Source organism: Pyrgilauda ruficollis, unplaced genomic scaffold (assembly GCF_017590135.1).
Source record: "Pyrgilauda ruficollis isolate IOZ18807 unplaced genomic scaffold, ASM1759013v1 scaffold246, whole genome shotgun sequence".
Lineage (NCBI taxonomy): Eukaryota > Metazoa > Chordata > Aves > Passeriformes > Passeridae > Pyrgilauda > Pyrgilauda ruficollis.
The window spans coordinates 240,482-257,481 of NW_024523778.1; the positions used below are offsets into that span (position 1 = coordinate 240,482).

Below are 17,000 nucleotides of genomic sequence, written 5' to 3' on the forward strand. Positions count from 1 at the left end.
CCCTTGGTTAAAGCCCTTTCCAGGGCCTAAAGGAGCTCCAGGAGAGCTGGAGAGAGACTGGGGACAAGGGATGGAGGGACAGGACACAGGGAATGGCTCCCACTGCCAGAGGGCAGGGCTGGATGGGATATTGAGAATCAGGAATTGTTCCTGGCAGGGTGGGCAGGGACTGGGATGGAATTCCCAGAGCAGCTGTGGCTGCCCCTGGATCCCTGGCAGTGCCCAAGGCCAGGCTGGGCACTGGGGCTGGAGCAGCTGGCACAGTGGCAGTGTCCCTGCCAGGGCAGGGTGGCACTGGGGGGGCTCTGAGGCCCTTTCCCCCAGCCCACTCCGGGATGCTGGGACCCCTCTCTGCTGCGGTTCAGCACTGAATTTCCCGACGCAATCAGAAATGCCTCTGCACAGACAGAGCACAGAGCTCTGAGGGGGAATGCAAGGGCAGGGAATGCAAAACCAGGGACATGAACCCCCACAAAGGGATCAGCTGAGGGCAGGGCTCCAGGGAGGCCTGATCGGGGGGGATCAGGGAGTTTATTCCCAGGAAGTGCCCGTGGATGAGGGGTGTCCTGCTGGGATCCCCTGGGCAGGCAGAGCCTGTCCCACAGCAGCAGGGTTGGGGACAGGTCCCAAAATAGCTCAGGGGGTGACAGCTGCGGGGTCAGCACCCACCCTGGCAGCTTTTGGACATAAATAAACACAGCGAGTCCCACCTCAGCTCGAGTAGGAATTTCTTTCCCTGGGGTGGCAGAGCCCTGAGCAGCTGCCCAGTGTGGGTCTGGGGTTTCCCTCTCGGGGACATCCCAACCCCAGCCGGACACGTCCCCGTGTCCCCTGCTCCAGGCTGGGCTGGATGATGTCCAGAGGTCCCTCCTGTGATTCTGTGAACTGGTGGGATGTCACAGTTAGAATTTCCAAAGGAAATTGGGGATGCTGTGCCAGTCGGAGCTCCCTGCCCGTGCCCGTCCCTCGCCATCCCTTTGGAAGTGCCCGGTTCCAGGGCTGTCCCTGGCAGGCAGGGCAGGCCCATCCGTGCCCACACAACTCCCTGGGCAGCAGTTTGGACAGGACATGGGTCCAGGGATCCATGGGGAGCCGGCCTGGCCCTGGAGCCACGGGCAGGCACAGCCGTGGTGCCACCACCCAACCCCAAACAGCACCATTTGCAAATCACGGAAATTCAAACAAAACAAAAAAAACGAAATCCCCAAAAAAAGTGTTTTGCCGATCCTCTCCCTGGCTGATTCCAGCTGGTTTAGTGGAAGGGACTGACTGGCACCAGTCTGGGCACTCCTGGCACTGCCCATGGCACAAGAGGTGGCACTTGTCCCCTTCTGTGTCCCTTGGGTGGCGGTGGCTGTGTCACCTCCCTCCTCCTCCTCCTCCTCCCCGGGCAGGGCACTCGCTCATCACTTCGGTTTTCTACCTGTGAGTACTGTATCCAGTTCAGAACCAACAGCTTCCTTTAGTAAAGATTTTACCATTTTATAAAAGACATGTTTAATTATGATGGAGATGGCTGTATTGTAATTAATATTTTGAGATAATTGTGATTTTGAGCTTAAATTATATACAGAAATGGTCATTTTTGTATGTGTTCAAAGATTGCTATATTCCAGATGACTGTACTTTTCAGTTGAATTCCAGTATCCATGTAAATAAAGCTGAATGAGGAAATATTTACTACTTTATTAACATACATTGTGAATGTACTTCATGTTTTTTGCAGTATAAAGACTTACTGAACTTGAAAGCTGCTTCATTTTATGTGCAAAAAGGTACTTCAAAAATTCTATTTTAAATCTATTGATTGAGTGCAATCAGCTCCTGTCCCTTGGCACATGCAGGTTGTCCCCTCCCCGTGCCCTGGAGGGCCTGGCCCGTGCTGTGGGGGCTGCTCTGTGCAGAGGGAGCCCAGGGACTGAACCGATGCTGTGCAGTGCAGCAGAGCCATTTTCGGCTTTGCTGTACCCACCTTTTTCAGTATTTCCAAAAAAAAAAGTGTTTTGAATAACATTAAAAAGTCTCTTTATTGTATAAATAATAAAAACGTCACCTTATTGTAAGGCTTTCGGGTGGTTTTTTTTGGGGTTTTTTTTTGCTGGCAGAAATGAGGTTTCAGAGGGTGGGGAAGGGGGGAATGAGCCTGGAAAATTGGGAAACTCCCAACTGGGACTCCCCTGGTCCAGCTGCAGCCACTAGGAGACATCAAATATGGAAAGGGAGCAATGGAAATGGGGAAGAAAACTCAGGTTTGGCAGCTTTTAGGGCAAATGCATGGAGGACAAATGCATGAAGAAATGGATGAAAGGACAAATGCACACAGGAGAAAGTGTATGGAAACAAAAGGAGGCAGGGGCTGAGGGCAGCAGCAGTTCCATCATCCAAGGAGCTGCAGAAGTGGCCCTGGAGCTCCAGGTGTCCCCTGCTGCCATCTGCTTCCCACGGGGCAGATCCTGCCCTTCCCATCCCCACTCCCCCAAAGCCCTTTCCCATTCCCTTTCCCATTCCCTGCAGCCAGGACCAGGTTCTGCTCCCCTCCCTGGGGACACGGGGAGGTGCAGCTGGGCCTGAGCCCCCTGAGCCATCCCTGCTCCAGCTGGAAGGCAATTCCCACACCTGGGGAGCTGAGGGTGAGCTCAGAGTGTTTTATGTTCATCTGGACACGTTCAAAACCTGGGAAATTTAGTGAGGAACTGTACAAAATCCTGCTGTGCTGCTGAACCTCCAGGGCTGTGTCCATGAGAGACCCTGAGGGGCTGGAGCGTGTCCAGGGCAGGGAATGAGCTGGGAAGGGGCTGGAGAATCCCTGAGGTGTACAAAATCCTGCTGTGCTGCTGAACCTCCAGGGCTGTGTCCATGAGAGACCCTGAGGGGCTGGAGCGTGTCCAGGGCAGGGAATGGAGCTGGGAAGGGGCTGAAGAATCCCTGGGGGAGCTGGGAAGGGGCTGGAGAATCCCTGGGGGAGCTGGGAAGGGGCTGGAGAATCCCTGAGGAGCTGGGAAGGGGCTGGAGAATCCCTGAGGAGCTGGGAAGGGGCTGGAGAATCCCTGAGGAGCTGGGAAGGGGCTCAGCCTGGAGCACAGGAGGCTCAGGGGGCCCTTGTGGCTCTGCACAGCTCCTGCCAGGAGGGGACAGCCGGGGGGTCGGGCTGTGCTCCAGGAACGGGGACAGGAGCAGAGGGAACGGCCCCAGGCTGGGCCAGGGCAGGCTCAGGGTGGGCACAGCAGCAGGAATTTCCCCATGGAAAGAGGGTCAGGCACTGGAGGGTGGTGGAGCCCACCCACAGCACTGTTACCATTAAAGGTCCCACCTGCAGGACATCTGGGAGTGTGCCTGAACAAGAGAAGTTCTCTGTTCCCATCCACAGAGCTCAGTTACAGCCTGAAGGACCCAAAGCACATCCAAGGGGAACATTTATTGTCTCAGCACAGCAGCAGCCCCATCTTCACTCAGGTGAGCCCTGCACACACCTGGGGCATCTCTCACCACCTCACAGATCAAACACTCCACCACACTGACACCAGGGGCAGTTCTGGGGACAGCAGTGAAACAAGAGAAAACAGGAATACAAACCCCAGAGTGTCCCCTTCTGCCTTTGGCCCCAGTGCTTTGATGGTGACAGCTCTCTCCAGAGCCCAGCTCAGCTGCAAAAGCACCATGGCTGTGCTGAAGGCAGCTTTCCTTGCTGTCCTTTATTACAAACAGTGTAAACAGAGTGTGTGGGATCCTGAAATCCCTGCTGGAACATGCAGAGGGCAGGGAATGTTTCACACCTGGGTTCTTAACACTGGGCAGACTCCCAGCCAGGAGCAGGAGAAGGATGGAAGCTGTAGAGCCCAGGGGCGCTGCTGGGACAGGGGGTACTTGGCTGCTCCTGTGCTGCTGGAATGTGGCTCTGCAGGCATTCCAGCAGTGCAGCCGTGCCCTTGGCCAGGCCAGGCTCAGGTGGGAATGCCCAGGCTGGAATGCCCAGGGCTCAGGTGGGAATGCCCAGGGCTCAGGGCTCAGGAGGAGTGCCCAGGCTCAGGAGGGAATGCGGCTCCGCAGGTACTCTAGCACAGCAGCCGTGCCCTTGCCAGGCCAGGCTCAGGGCTGAGGTGGGAATGCCCAGGCTCAGGAGGAATGCCCAGGCTCAGGAAGGAATGCCCAGGCTCAGGAGGAATGCCCAGGCTCAGGAAGGAATGCCCAGGCTCAGGAGGAATGCCCAGGCTCAGGAAGGAATGCCCAGGCTCAGGAGGAATGCCCAGGCTCAGGAAGGAATGCCCAGGCTCAGGAGGAATGCCCAGGCTCAGGAAGGAATGCCCAGGCTCAGGAGGAATGCCCAGGCTCAGGAAGGAATGCCCAGGCTCAGGAGGAATGCCCAGGCTCAGGAAGGAATGCCCAGGCTCAGGAGGAATGCCCAGGCTCAGGAAGGAATGCCCAGGCTCAGGAGGAATGCCCAGGCTCAGGAGGGAATGCGGCTCCGCAGGTACTCCAGCACGGCAGCCGTGCCCTTGGCCAGCACGGCGGCGCGGGGCGTGCGGAACGGGTTCCCTTCCAGCAGCAGGCTCCTGCAAACAGGGGTGAGTTACTGGGAGGAATCTCCTTGTACCCACACACTCATCCACTGCATGCAGATTTCTGAGGCCTTTGAAATTCCTGGGGAGTTCCTCTTTGGTCCTGCTACAGGAGTCTGGGTTTCTGCTTCCCTCGTTCTCAGCAGCTGAGCTTTGAGACAGCTGAGTTTTAATTTATGCTGATAAATCAGTGGGGTGTGTGTTACACTGCTTCCAGCCTCTGCCAGGAGGAGTGAAAAGAGAACCTCTGGAATATAGAAACAGAATTCCAGAGTGGCTCAGGCCAGAAGGAAGCAGTGGGGTCAGCTGGTCCAACCTCCCTGCTCAACGAGGTGCACCAGGAGCGTGACTGGGAGCACAGGAAATGTCACCCCCAAGGCTCCACCACGAGCTTCACACAAGCCCCAGACCCTCAACATCAGTTCTAATTGATGAAACTACTCCCACAATTCTCTGCAATACTGAGAAAGTAGGGAAGACATTATGGAAGAAATTGCCCTGTTCTACAGAAGGCCAGAGAGACACTTTTTGGGCAAACCCAACACCCTGCCAATGGGTGCTTTTTCCTCTGGCAAACACACCCTGAAGAACTCAGACAGCAAATGTGCTCATAAGCAGGCCCCCTGACCCCACACACCTGAGATTCTCACAGTTGCCCAGCTCTGGGGGCACCTGGAGGAGGTCATTGTTCTGCAGGTCCAGCGTTCCCAGCTTGTCCAGCCCCTTCAGCTGCACGGGGTCGATGGATCCCACCTGGTTGTTGCTGAGCAGGATGGTCTCCAGGGCTGGGAGGTGATACAGGACACTGGGAAACACCTTAAATCTTCAGGAAGAGAAAGGAGGGATAGTCAGGAACAGGGCATTCAAAAGAGAAGCACTTCATGGGAGCTCCCAGCTCATTGAAGTGGCTCCTTGTTCTCACATCACAGAAAAATTGTGTCAAACTCAGCCCAGCTCTTTTCATTATTGTATTTTTAAAAAATCTAAAGAGTTCCTCACCTATTGAAAGCAAGATTTATTGTGTGCAGTCTTTTCAGTGCCTCCATTTCCTCAGGCAAGGCTGTCAGAACATTGTTTCTGTTATCAAAGAAAAGAAAAATAACAAGCACTAAACTCAGTCAGGGGCTTGGCTGAGAATTCCCAGATCACCCACACAGTCTGGGGCCAGTTCACTGCCTCATAGCAGGGGCAAGAGCATGCCAGGGATTCCCCTTTCTGCCAGGAGGACACTCAAAGCCTGTCCTCTAAAGATTCCCAAGTATTCCCAAGCAGCCACCAACTGCACAAACCTGCCTGGAAATTCAGCTCCTGGTTTCCAGAGGAAAGCTTATCAAAGTGCCCAGACCCTGGAGCCAAAGTGAAACACTCAGGTCACTCCAAAGCTCCCCAAAATCAATGGACTGAGCTAATCCTGATCTAAACAAGGCCAGGAACATTTCTCAGGAATCAGAGGAGGAAAGGTGACAACAAGGAACCATCTCTTGCCTCTCTTTCCAGCAGTGCAACAAAATCTGCACCTTCCCTGTCCTAATTCCCAGGATTTTTTGGTGTGGCTTCTTCCCAGGGGTTGTGGGAGTGTTTTGAAATAGCAACATCTCAGAACCCTTCTCTGAGTGAGGCAGGATCTCTCCTCCAGCAAGTCTCAGAACTGGTCCATTTCTTTTTGTGTCTTTTTTAAGCAAGGCCCAAATTTAGGCCATGTCCTCTTCTGGCTCTGCCACGGAGAGATTTTGGGAGTGAAGATGATTTCAGTGCTGCCATTCCACTGGAACAGATGGCTGCTTTAGGAAGGCAGGCAAAAAAATTCCCAGGCAAGGAAGTGCAACAACACACATCACCAACCTGAGATCCAAATGTGTCAACTTCTGGAGCAGGCACAGCTCCGAGGAAATGGAGGAGATTTTGTTGAAGGCCAGGCTGACATCACAAACTGAGTCCTTCAGCTCCACAAGCCTGAAGCACAAAAGGAAGATGCTCTCACTATGGAAGCTCATGGTTGCTTGCTTGCTAAGTTATTAGAAAACCTGGCTTATTCTACAAATCAAGGACAACTTACAGTTTTTTTCTGAAGTGATTTTGAGGAGATCACAGAATGTCACCTGTGAGAGGAGCTGCTGCTCCTCCAGCCTTACATGTGGGGTAAGGCAAAGTTCAAATTATTTATTTGCAGTTATCAGATTGCATTTTCTCTCACAAACATTGCTACCAAAGCCTCCTCAGTAAATGTAGTCAGGAACTGTTTCAGAGACCATGGCCCAGGTGACATCACTACCACCTCCTGCCCTGGACATGTTTTAATACAGACTTCACCCACCTTCTTCTGCAGCCAAAAAGCCTGACTAAAAAATCCTATTTTTTCCCATCTTTTGTTTCTGCTCCCCTGTTGTGCTGTTACAAAACTCTGGGAGTACCTGCTGCTGCTTGAAGAAGGTTATTTATTATACTAACAGGTTTTTGTAAAGGTTTTCCCAGCTCAAAAAGTTCCCTGTTGAACCCCTCAAACAGAACCTCTGGCTTAGCCCTGAAACAAAAGGCAATTAAATGATAAACCTCTCCTGCCTCCTGTCTGGACTGGCACAGAATTCTGAGGCAGCTGCACACTCCCCCACACCTATCCCAGGGAATTCAGCAGCCCCTCACACAGTGGCACAGCACGGGATGCACAAGCAGCAGCTCCCAAAACTGAGTCTCCAGAAGCCTTTTTGTCCCTCTGGGATTGCACCTGCCCAAGCTGTCTGTGCCAGAGGTTATGTTCAGCACACCTGGGAATAAACTGTCCTCAAAAACCACTGAGGATGACTTTTGGGGGCTCCCAGAGACACAGAAACCTTCCTCCTGACACAGAGGGATTAGAGGTTCCCAGCAGTGCCAGGAAAAGCCTTTCCTTGGCTGTGGCTGGCCCCGGTGACTGCACAGCTCCACCTGGGATCTGTGTGCACAACCAGCTCAGGGGGAGAACAGCATGCTGCAAACAAAGGCAGGAGAGCAAACCCCGGGTGGGAATGGCCTTCCCAGCGGTACCTTGGGGGGATCTCCCTGAGCTGGTTCTTGCTGAAGTTCACGGTGGCCACGGGATTGGCGCCCACGGCGTCGAACACGGCCTCGGGGATCTCGGCAGCCTGCTTGTCACTGGGACAGGAGAGACACCAATTAACCACTGCCTGCTAATCAACACGGCACTTCCACCTTCTTCTAGAGAAGACGGCGAGCAGAACACGGGGAACAGCTGCAGAATGCCCCCAGCGCTGCCCCACGCCCACAATGTCACCAAAGAGGAATTTTTTTTCCATTTCCCAACCCTTCCAGGTCCATTTAAGGAATAACTGAGCAGGCACTCTCCTACCACAAGATGTTCTGGGACTTAGTGAAAATCATAAAAAGCTTCAAAGGTACTAAAAGCACCTGCTGGGATTCAGCAGTTCAGTATTACCGCAGAATATTTGATAAAACAAAAAAAAATTTAAACCCCACAGTCTAAATCTGCCCATTCCCAAGCACAGGAATTAAAGGGGAGAATGCCCACACGCAGCAGGGTTTGTGGACAGCTTGGTGTGTAATGAAGGTGGGGAAAAAACCCACGAGCATAAAACAGGACAGCGTTCTTACAGCTTCAGGAATGGGCAATATTCCCAAATACCTGTATTCCAGTAACTTCAGTGTGGTTATGGCGTGGATGTTGACCTTGGACTGGCTGGGAAGAGTCATGGCTGTCACAGGAGGCTCTTCATTGGGGCCAGGTCCATCATCTGGAGACACCAGAGGGGTGCAGGGACACAGCTGAGCTGCTCTGACCACCACCCCCCTCTACTCCTGCTCTACTCTGGCTCAACTCAAGGCTGCCATGAGATTCAGATAATTTCAGCCATTTCCTAATAAAGGTTTTTTTACCATCTTGGATTTGGGGGTTCTTTTAGGGGGAAGGAGGGAGAAGGGTTGACCTGGACTTTGCCAAGCAGGGGAGGGAGCACTGGAGATGCGATTCTGTGAGGTTCTGCTCCATGGGGTAGGGAGCTGGAAACTACAAAAACCAGGGAATTCCAACTGGAAATGATGACCTAGAGCAGCTTTACCCACACTGGTACATCTGACCACAATTTCAGTTAAAGCATTAATATTTACAAACCCTCATCTATGAATTTCCTTCTGGTTACTCCCCAAAATCCACATGAAAAAGCTCCTGCACACCTGAAATGGGAATTCCCATCCAGCTGAGTCTGGGTTTGTAAAGGATAATCCTCAATTCAGAATGTTTATTATTCAGTATTAGCTAATAGGATAAGAAACTGAAATATCACAGCAAACTGTTGAGTAAAGGAAATTTTTACTGCAGGATAACTGGGAAGAACCTGGATTTAAACAACTATCTTCCCTGAACTCTAATTTACTTAAATTTCTTAGAATATTCTCTTTAAAATTAAGTGGAAAAAAGCAACATACCTTGGATTTTGCTTCTCAGATATTTCAGCAGTTCCTGGGTGCCTTTCTTTAAAAAAGAAACAAACCCCAAGTCACTCAGCAGCTGGGGGGGACAATGCAGAGGGACAATGCCAGCACACAGGTGGAGCCCACAGCATTCCTGACTAAAAATCCCACTGAAAATCCCACAGCAGCTCGGGAACTTGCTTGGTTATCATTTTATTTATTCCAGCTTTCTGATTTTATTTATACCAGAATTTCTGATCCTGAATTACAGCCTCAGGCTGCATTTCTGTAGCTCCTGATGTGAAGATTTTTGCCACTTCCAAGAGCAAGTAAAAAGGCTCCAATGAGCTTAATTTTCCCTTTAAAAAGCTCCAGCACAATTTGCTGTGGAGAGCACATTTACAGAGTCAGTGAAGCTGACTGCTCACCATTCTGCTACTTTTTTATGGCCCACATCATAAACTCTGGGAAAATCGTGGCAGTTTGCAGCATTTGCAGGGATTTTTAACAGCTCCAAAGATTTCCCTCAGTCCTCTCACAGCAACTCCCAGAGGTCAGACACAGCTGCCACCTGCACAAACCTGTGGGCAGTGAAGCCCAAGCTCCTCTGCACTATTTGTTTTAGGGGAAAGGCAGGTTTGGGGTATGATTTTACAGGTTTCAGAACCAGGGACTGACCTAAAGTACTGGATGTGAATGAACATTTCTCACTCCAGCTGACACAGCTAGGAGACTGGAGGAACACAGAGGGATAAAGGGAATGCAGATGTTGGAAAGGAGGGAATTGCCACAAGGAGACAGGCAGGGAGAGGGGGACTGTGCTGAGCATGGCAAGGGAAGCCATCAGGGAACAAGCTGGGAAGTTGTGAGGGAAAGGTGAAGGTCAAACTGAAATCTCAGTAACAGATGCATGGGAAGGAAAGCAGAGAGCAGGGTAAAGCTCCAGAGCCAAGCAATGGCATGGGAATTAACAAGAACAGACCAGGATTTACCAGAAATTAACTGGAAATTCATCAAGGACCAGGAATGGGGTTGGGACTGGAATGAGAGGCCTGAGGAAGAGAAGGTGAGCTGGGCAGGGCTGGAGAAGGGAAGAGAAGAATCTGCTGTGCCCCTACACTCACCCCAGTCCTTTATCTCCGTATCCACCTGCTCCAAGCAGTGCCTGGGGAGCCCTAAAGCTCCTCCACCAATTGCTCCTCTAAACCAAGTGGAAAAAAATCCAGCCAGGCAGAGAAAATTGCAGCCAGATGAATTTACAGTGTTGGTGATGGATCCAGGCAGCACAGAGCGTGGCCTGACAGGCTCCTCGTGCCTGGCCTTTGGCCCAGGTGGGAAACACAGCCCAGGAGTGACAATTGCAGCTGAAGCAGCAAAGCCTCAGTAATCCAGGAACAGCAGAACTCCAGCATTCCTGACTCAGACTCCATTCCAGGAACACTTTGGACAAGTGCTCATTAACTCAGGGCACACTCTGCTCCCTCAGCCAGGCACACCAGGGCTTCCCTCTCCTGACAGATGTTACAGATTTCATTGCAACACAGACTCGTCAGTTCTGCTTATTTTGGGAGCATCCCAGTGCTTTGGGAACACTGATTTTACAACCCTGGCAAAGGCACTGAAGTAGGAATGTGCAGCACCACTAGAGGGGCCTGCCAAGGGAAAAATCACAGGGAACTGTGTAGCAGGAGTGGTGCCCAGGCTGCAGCCTCGTGCTGCCCTAAGGACTCCTTTTCCTGGGAACAACTCACACCCTCCCCTTGCTGCCTGCCTACAAGAGAACAGAGCACTGAATCCCAGAACCTTCATTAAGACAAGACCTTAAAGCCCATCCCACTCCATCCCCTGCCATGGCAGGGACACCTTCCACTGTCCCAGGCTGCTCCAGCCCCAGTGCCCAGCCTGGCCTTGGGCACTGCCAGGGATCCAGGGGCAGCCACAGCTGTGCCAGGGCCTGCCCACCCTGCCAGGGAACAATTCCTAATTCCCAATCTCCCATCCATCCCTGCCCCTCATCCTGTCCCTCCATCCCTGTCCAAAGTCCCTCTCCATCTTTCCTGCTGCTCCTTCAGGCCCTGCAAAGCCACACTGAGGTCACCCCAAAGCTTCTCCTCTCCAGGTGAACAATCCCAGCTCTGCCAGCCTTTCCTCCCAGCAGAGCTGCTGCATCCCTGGGACCATCCTGGTGCCTCCTCTGGACCCTCTCCAGCAGCTCCAGGTCCTTCCTGTGCAGATGTCCACACACACAACCAAACCCCAGTGCTCACTTGCAGCAGGTCTCTCCGAATGGTTCTCAAAGGATTTCCCTCCAGGGCCAGGAATTTCAGCTGAGGGAGGTTCCCCAGGGTGTAAGGCAACCTGCAGAGGGAAACAACTGATTGATTCCAAAGCAGCTCCAAAACCACTGCTACAGAATGTGCAGTGGCTGCTCAGAGGGGATCCTGAAGCTCAGGTTCACAGAAAAAGATGCAGAATCCCAGATTAATTTAAGTTGGAAAACCTCTCCCAGACCATCTCTGCCAAGCTCTGCCCAATTCCCACCTTCCAAGCCACAGCTAAGCCACAGGCAGAACACAGAACATTTCACAAGTCCCAGTCTGATCTCAGCAATCCCACAACACACAGAGGGCTCCTTCATTTCCTGAGTCACTCCTTAAGTGCCCTTCCCACGGAAGGAAGGAGCTGCCACCACCCAGCCCCAGCCCAGGTGTCACTATTACCTACTGATGTCATTGTTGGCCAGGTCGAGCCTCTCCAGCTTCTGCAGCACCGTGATCTCCTCAGGCACTGCCTTGATCTTGTTGTCCCTGAGCTCCAGCACACACAGGGAGCTCAGCTGCTTCAGGTTCTCTGCATTCAGGATTTCAATCTGATTCTCCCCAGCGTGTAATTCCTATGGGAACAAAGAGCACCACAACTGTGGTAAAATTGCTTCATAATTTATGTCCTAAATTGTGACATCAGCAGTTATCAGTATGATGATGTGGAGAATATGGACATCTTGATTCCCTTCCATCTGCCTACAAAATACCTGGATATAACCTGATTATGTTAAAAGGAAAAACAGTGTATTTGCTCTGTAGTTACAAAGAAAAAATTATAATGAACAAAGTGAATTTATCCAGAAAAAGTTCCCAAAGATAAAAAATAACTGTTGCAGGCAATATTAGATCCAGCTTTCAGTCATTCCTCTCCTGAACACTTTTTATCTTCCAAATCTGGAAAAGTTCTGCAAACTCATCTTTCAAAAGGTTGAGTAACGAGGGCAGGAAGAGAAGTTGCACGTTTAACAGAGTTCCAAACATAGAGCTGTCATCTGCTTTTGATCACAGCACCTCACAAAAGCTTGTGCTTAAAGTAACTGTCATTATTTCAAAGTTTACAGCACAGGCAGTTCCAGCAGAGCAGCCATTCCAAGCTCACCTTCAGTAACTTGCAGGAGGGAAGCTCTGGCAAAGAACGCAGTTTGTTTTTCCTCAGGTAAAGCTGCTCCAGGGATGCCATGGTTGCTAATTTAGGAGGTACTGTTTCCAGGTAATTTTTGGTACAATCCAGTTGCCTCAAGCCTGTGGAAGTCAATGTCCAGTGAGAAACAGAGGAGAAGATAAAAATACCTTTCTACAGCAACATGATTGCCCTGGGGGTTTAATTTAAAATAAACACAACATTTTGCCAAACAGATCCTAGAAGTAATAACTGATTTTCCTGAGGAAACAGTAACTCTTTCAGGATCTATTTTAAAACCCTGCACTGTACTGCTGAACATAAGCACAGCCCTGGCTGTCTGGCATTAATAACCCGAGGAAAGTGAATTACTTTTCATGGCACTGAGGTCTGCAGGCAGCTCCTTGAGCTGGTTACAGGCCAGGTTGAGCCGCACCAAGTTCACCAGCAGAGCAAAACTGGTGGGGACGGCTGTGAGCTGGTTGTTGGACACATCCTGCACGTGGAAACAGAGAGAGAGATGAGAGGTGTCTGAAACATCCCAGGAGTGCTGCTACTGCAGAGTTAATTAGTGACAGAACAGTAAAATTAGATTGCTGACAACTGGCACAAGTGTGAGAGAAGGAACAACTCCCCCAGGACTGACAGATCGCCGGGGACTTCAGCTTTCCCAAAATACGTCAAACCAAGAACAAACTAAAAACAAACCCCACCATGCAGTAACTGCCACCAGAACAGCCACTGGAATATTTCCAAGTCCTGCTGCTGAATCCCAGGGATTTTTAACTAGCAGACAAACCCTTTGCAAACACAGAGACAGGTCTGGAGCTGTGCTTTACCAGCTCCTCCAAGCTGAGGAGCTGCCCCAGCCCCTCGGGCAGCTGGCTCAGCTCGTTGTGCTGCACCAGGAGGCTCCTCAGACGGGGCAGCTGCAGCAGCTCCTCGGGAAGGCTCCTCAGTTTGTTGTGGCTGGGGTGGAAACATGGAACACAAAGGCAAAGGAAAAACACTCAGGAGATTTTAGGAATGTAACTGCACACAGAACATTTGCGTGCCACAGCCTGCTGGTCAGGACACTGCCACCTCTAAGGAACAATTCATTATCTTTATTTATTTGTTCAAACAGACTTTTAATCCTACTCTGAATTTACAACATTCTAGATGGATCTCAGTTTTTTTTCTTTATGTACTTCACACACGCAGTGGTAGCATAACCTCTCCTTGTGCACAAATTTACAAAATTACCCCAGTAAATAGGAGACTCTGAACCTTCCAGCACAAACAAGATCTACACAGTTATTTACAATGTGCATTATTCATGACTGGAAATGTTTTATCCTCAGAACTGCCAGACTGAAGCAAATAAATGCAAATAAATATTTTGTGTATCATTATTCAGAATATCACTGTTTGTACCTTCCAAGCAATTGTGACTTTGAATATCAGTGAAAACAAATCCAACAAACCCAAGGCCACCAGTTTTGATCCAAAATGGATAATGTAACATATACAATACATAATAATATTCTACAATGAGTAATCCGGAGTTAATTTTTTGAAAAAAAAGGTTGCTATCCTGCAATTTCTCACTCACACCCGAAAGTCACTGCAGTATTTTTCAAGTTTTCTCTGTAACACGGCCTTACCTGACATCAAGTTTCTGGAGATTTTCAAGTTGCCCTAAAGCAGAAGGCAGTGATGTCAGTTGATTGTCATGCACCTGGAAAAGAGAGGTTTTAGGACACAGTTACTAATTTGTACCTCGGAGGGTGGGGGTTTTTTTCGGGAAGAATTCCTCCCCAATACCACACGGGTCCCAGCCCTCTGGCAGTGGGAAGCCATTCCCCCTTGTCCTGGCACTCCAGGCCGCTGTGAAATGAATACACCAGGGAAACGGAAAACAAAGATCCAGGATGGCGTTTCCCCATGTCCTACAGGGAAGCACCGTGAGAGCACCGAGGGGTCCCTGTACTCACGTCCAGCATGGTGAGGGCAGGCAGCAGCTGCACATCCTCCGAGAGGCTCTGCAGCTTGTTGGAGGCCAGGATCAGCTTGGTCAGGTCGGTCTGCTCCCACCAGCGATCGGCAGCTCCGAAGGACAGGTTCTGCTGGGCTTCCTCCGGCGTGTCCAGGTTGATCCTCCACACGTGCTCGGGCACTGCAGCACAAACGCAGCCGTCAGCTGAACCCCGCAGGTGTCTGCTCCAACATTTCACTGTCAAGAGTGCTTTTTGGGTGTAAAATCGTGGAGTGGGTCGGGCTGGAAGGGACCTTCATGATCATCTAGGTCCAACCCTTCTGCCTTGGGGGATGACATATATAGACATACATAAATATATATGGATGCATATAGGCATATACATATGTGTGTACGTATAAAAAAACCACATCTATACATAGATACATATATATATATACGTGCACACATATATGTAATACATCCCTATGTCACTCTCCCGTCCACTGTGTTCTAGAGACATTTTTGCAGCGGTAGCAACAAAAGCCGATGGAAACATGCCAGAAACGGACAACAGCGAGCAGATGGTGCTCCCGGGAGCCGCTCCCGCCCCGCCCGCGGCTCCCGGGGGCTCCCCGGCAGCAGCCCCGGCGAGCTGCGGGGCAGGAGGGCCCCGCGGCCGGCCGGGCTCACGCACCGTGGGTGAGGCCGCGTCCCGCCAGGTTGAGCTGCCCGCTGCGCCGCGCCAGCCGCAGCAGCCCCTGCGGCACCGCCGGNCCGCCTGGCAGGCGGGGCCCCGCGGGCGGGCCCGGCCCCGCCCCGGCGCCGCCATTTCCCGCCCCGCCGTGCCGAAATGGAGCGCGGGGCCGGGCCCGGGCCGCGCTGCTCGGGTGTTGTGCGGACACACGAGGAACAGCACGTGAAACGGCGCTTTCACGTCAGTTTATTGGTTTTGCTGTCCCCGTTAGCGCTGTGCGCGGCTGCACTGCAGCCTCTGGCGGGCTGTGGGTGGCTGGGCTCGATGATCTGCAGGGTCTGTTCCAACCTCAGCGGAATCTCAGGATGGTTTGGGTTGGGAGGGGCTTTAAAGCCCATCCCGTGCCATTCCCTCCGTGCCATGGATGGAATGAGATGATACTCAGAGTCACAACTGCTTGGAAGGTGCAAAGAGTGATGTTCTGAATAATCATACACGAAATATTCCACACTTTCTCCTGTCCCAGGCTGCTCCAGCCCCAGTGTCCAGCCAGACCTTGGGCACTGCCAGGGATCCAGGGGCAGCCACAGCTGCTCTGTGCCAGGACTTGCCCACCCTGCCAGGGAAGGATTTCCCCCCAATATCCCATCTAAACCAGCACATGGAACCAGCCCCGTGCCTGCAGATCCCACCAGCAGCTCCCAGCCAGAGGAAAACGCTGATAAAGGAATGTTGGACTGTATCTCTCTTCACTCTGTAACAGCACATCTGTGTTTCAAACACTCCCCTCTTTGAAAAATGCTTCTACGAGCAGTTCAATTGGAATGAAAAGTAATTAGTGAAGGTTTAAATACATTAGTCAAGTATGTGATTCAGGAAACTCACTTCAGGCACTTGCTCTTGACTAAGGATATTGGCCTCATTAGATTTTTTACCAGTGTTCTTTAATTCCAACCCCCTTTATTTCTCCTCTCTCAGTGGAGGCAGAAACACATAGAAAATAAAAAAAATACTGGGTATTTCAACGGATTTTTTTTTTAAACAGTGGTGCTTAAATATGGGTTTTAAGGACTTCAGAGGGTGAGCGCTCTGTGCCTCAGGGCCCCTGGTAAAAACACTGTGTAACTTTCATCTCATTCCGTTTCAGTGCTGTTGGATAGCTAAGTTCCACGTGGAACATAGCTGACAAATTCAAACCTGGAATTTAAATAAGCTTTTGGCAATTCAGTACAAGACATGGCATCTGTGATATTTCACAAGTGGAAATGTGATATCTGGTAAGGGAGGACAGTGAGTGTCTCCTACTTTATGAATCAGACGCGGCAGAATTTCAGCTGGATTAATAAATAAGGCTTGTTTTATTTACATTCAGGAAACACATTAACATAAAGCAACAAACTCATCAGGAAATAGTGTGATTTGTACTATGTAAACCACAAATACTTTTTTTTCCCTCTCTAACGAGAAATTCCGACCCCAACGTTTCACTGCTTGTGATGCCTTTTCTGGGGCTATCTGAAAACAGAGTTCAGGGAGTAAAAAGCAGGTATATTTTTGAAAGGCCTTCAGGTACATTTTGAGCAGATGAAGCCCCCCAGGGACTACCCCCAAAAATGGATGATGGGGGTCACGAATTTTCATACTTTTATAAGTTGGGTTTATTTGCATATTGAGGGTTAATGTTCCAATTACACCTTCAGGTAACGAAGCCATTCACCCCAAGTTTGCTCCCCCCAACTCACTTTTGTTTCCATTTCTGGGGCCTGAGGCAGTGAGGTGTCCCTGATTACCAGGCCTGGAGAGGAATTGTGCCTGACCAAAATGCGAACTAGCATTGTACATGGAGTTTATTACGCACTAAAGAACTGCAGGATCACAAATACAGAAAACCAGAAAAGCCGGAATCCCAAGGCATCACGGGGAC

The 17,000-nt window shown here is 50.8% G+C and overlaps 1 protein-coding gene across 1 annotated transcript; it reads right to left on the bottom strand.

Moving 5' to 3' along the window:
• Positions 1-3,400: 3,400 nt before the first annotated feature.
• LRRC40 (leucine rich repeat containing 40) lies at positions 3,401-15,474 on the bottom strand. Its single transcript, XM_041470468.1, has 16 exons — positions 15,317-15,474; positions 15,077-15,264; positions 14,399-14,580; positions 14,069-14,142; positions 13,262-13,391; positions 12,795-12,918; positions 12,402-12,544; positions 11,699-11,871; positions 11,246-11,336; positions 8,994-9,039; positions 8,194-8,302; positions 7,578-7,685; positions 6,399-6,509; positions 5,556-5,633; positions 5,194-5,379; positions 3,401-4,550 (listed from the first exon to the last, which is right to left on the bottom strand). Exons 1-16 carry the CDS (start codon positions 15,472-15,474, stop codon positions 4,445-4,447), a joined length of 2,007 nt encoding a protein of 668 aa, XP_041326402.1. The 3' UTR covers positions 3,401-4,444.
• Positions 15,475-17,000: the final 1,526 nt, after the last annotated feature.